We start from the raw sequence: 2,900 nt of genomic DNA on the forward strand, positions 1-2,900 counted from the left end.
CCCCCGCCGCGACCCCGCACTCACCGAGGACTCGCTGTCGCGGACGAGGAAGTCGCCCTGCACGCCCCGCGCGTTGAGCGCACACTCGGCCTGGTGGCGCGTCACGTTCCCGTAGTACCACTCGCGGCCCGCGAAGCGGCCGGCGCGCGCGGGCCCCGCGGGGCCAGAGCCGGCGTGCGGAGCCGGGCCCTCGCTCAGCACCACCACGTAGTTCTTGGGCACCAGGCCGACCTGGCCGCGCGCGTTGCGGCAGCGCCACCACTCGGGGTCGTTCTCGGGCTTCTCGATCACCTCCATGGTCTCGCCCTTGTCGAAGTTGAGCTCCTCCTCGGTGACCGAGCTGAAGGGATACAGCGTCTGCACCACGTGCAGGACCCGCGCGCCCTGCCCGTTGCTGAGCGCTGCGCTGGGCCGCAGGCTCGGGCCCCCGGGCGCGTCGGCGGCCGCCTCGTCCAGCTCCTCCAGCACGTAGTTGGATGGGAACCAGCCCACCTGCCCGTTGTAGCTGCCCCGCCACCAGCCGTCGCTGCACTTCTCCATGACGGTGACGCGCGAGCCCTTCACCAGCGACAGCTCGTCCTCGCGCTCGGCCGCGTACGCGAACTTGACCACGGCCGGGATGCTGAGGTCGTAGATGCGGTCGGCGCCGCCCCCGTTGGCGGGGAACTCCGCGTCCATGCTGGGTGTGGGCGATGCATCGCGGGCGCTTGTCTTCCTGCGGGTCCTGCCGAGGCCTGCGGAGACACGGCAAAGCTCAGTGCGGGGACGGGGCTCAGCGCGCGGGGGCCCGGCATGGGCTCCACGCGGGCACGGGGCTCAGCGTGCGGCGACCCGGCAAGGGTTATCTGCGGGGCCTGGTCCAAGAGACAGCACCTGCACCTGATACAGGACGGACTGGGTCCCGTGGCTGGTGACCAGCCAGTCACCAGCAGAGAAGGTGACAGTGGCTAAATGCCTAAAAGCTGGTTCTTACCAAAACCGATCTCTCTGCTTTCCTCAAAAACCTGCTAGAGCACCAGCAAAACAAGAGGATAAAACAGTGTAAAGTCTGAAAATGATTAGAGCGTCCCTGTGCCACTACTACAAGAGACCAAAAAAAAAAAAAAAAAAAAAAAAAAAAAAAAAACAAGACAGGACAGAAAACGTCTTATGCGTTTTGGATGGGAAGTTGGGCAAAATGAGCTTGCAGAGCCGCCCCAGCTCTCAGCACCCCTCAGGGCTGGCCTGTGCTCAGGCCAGCACCCTCTCCTCCATCCGAGGACACCCGGTGCCCTCCCGGGGCCACCGGGCAGTGGAGCGGCCCCACGGGGCAGAAACCCATACCCCTCCTTCCTCCTGTTCTTTTCTTTCAGCACTGCAGCGACTTCCCACAAGTTGTGATGAGTGAATTAGAAGGAAAAAAAAAGAGCCGACACACTAAATCTACGGCAGAATTTTTCACATTCTGATTGAAAAACCACTAATGGATCAGAAAATCGGTTTAACGGGGTTGTGACCAGCCTGTATGTATGTATCTTCTTTTTAAAAGGGAACAAGATAGAAAACCTCAGAGTGCATCAAACATAGAATTGCTGCTTCAGTCACATATGTGAGTCAGTGCTGAGCTACAATGTGAAAATTATCCCTTCCTGTGCCTGAGGAACACAGCTGGAAAAGCCCTAAGGTAAAAATGCTTTAACCTGGTTAAAATGCACGGAATTCCGGAACCTTGTAGAAAGTGAGCCGAGGGGAGGAGGGCACGTCAGCCCCAGAGATGCAGACGTGGACCTGGACCGGGGGCCCGCCATGCCGCTCACCCGCCACGTCTCCCAGCTAAGTCAGGGTGGAGGTTTTCGTGGCATGGAAACTGTGGCCACTGGCAAACGTTTGTTTTCTCCTGAAAGGATATCAAAGCACTTTGATGGGTGGCTTGTGCCTCCTCCTCCCTTAATTCCCTGCGGTAAAGACAGCTTGGTCCTGAGAATTACCTTTGCTTCTACTCCCCTGCCAGGTGCGGTGGTCAGAGGAATAAAAGGAGGCATCATGATCGTCTCCGACCACGGAGAGTTGGGCGCTGGCTTCCAGAGCAGACCCGCCTCAGGCTGCGTTCTCCGCCCCGGGACACGTGCTCTGCTCAGTGCCACAGGCAGAGCAAGGAGTGTAAGGTAACAGCACACTCGTGATAAGTGCTCACTCACTTGGATCTTCAACTGGAGATACCAATTCTTTTTATTTATTTTTTAATATATTTATTTTATTTATTTATTTTTGGCTGCGTTGAGTCTTCGTTGCTGCGCATGGGCTTTCTCTAGTTGTGGCGAGCGGGGGCTACTCTTCGTTGTGGTGCACGGGCTTCTCATCGCGGTGGCTTCTCTTGTTGCGGAGCACAGGCCCTAGAGTGCCTGGGCTTCAGTAGTTGTAGCATGTGGGCTCAGTAGTTGTGGCTCGCGGGCTCTAGGGCACGGGCTCAGTAGTTGCTCCGCGGCATGTGGGATCTTCCCAGACCAGGGCTCGAACCTGCCTCCCCTGCACTGGCGGGCGGATTCTTAACCACTGCGCCACCAGGGAAGCTCCGAGACACCAATTCTTTAAGCTAATGGCTTCTGCTGTTTCTTTTTGTTCTTCAGCGTCTTACTCAAGTGCACGGGAAATAAAGAGTAAGCCGGGACACCAGACCAAGTTAAACATTTAGATTTCCATGTAAGAATTCATTTGCTTTACACCTGAAAACAGGAATCTCTCAACCTTTGATTTCAAAGCTAGGCGAGTTCAGCTCCGCAATGACACGGCGTTGTGATGATTCAACGGCGTCCTAACCCAGAAGGCACACAGGACAGTTCATGGAAGTAAATGTCCACCCAGAAATCTCGGGCACGAAGGCCTCCAAACCTCCCAGGGCAGTCGGCACGCCGAGCAGGAAT

At 57.2% G+C, this 2,900-nt stretch overlaps 1 protein-coding gene across 1 annotated transcript in view; it reads right to left on the minus strand.

Annotated features, from left to right (window-relative positions):
- Nucleotides 1–2,900, minus strand: part of NCK2 (NCK adaptor protein 2) — a 37,941-nt gene that overhangs the window by 18,154 nt on the left and 16,887 nt on the right. The window contains exon 2 of the mRNA XM_007456824.1: nucleotides 25–734. Within this exon, the coding sequence (XP_007456886.1) occupies nucleotides 25–734 (710 nt within the window). The remainder of the gene's footprint in view (nucleotides 1–24; nucleotides 735–2,900) is intronic.

Source organism: Lipotes vexillifer, unplaced genomic scaffold (assembly GCF_000442215.2).
Source record: "Lipotes vexillifer unplaced genomic scaffold, Lipotes_vexillifer_v1.1 scaffold777, whole genome shotgun sequence".
Lineage (NCBI taxonomy): Eukaryota > Metazoa > Chordata > Mammalia > Artiodactyla > Lipotidae > Lipotes > Lipotes vexillifer.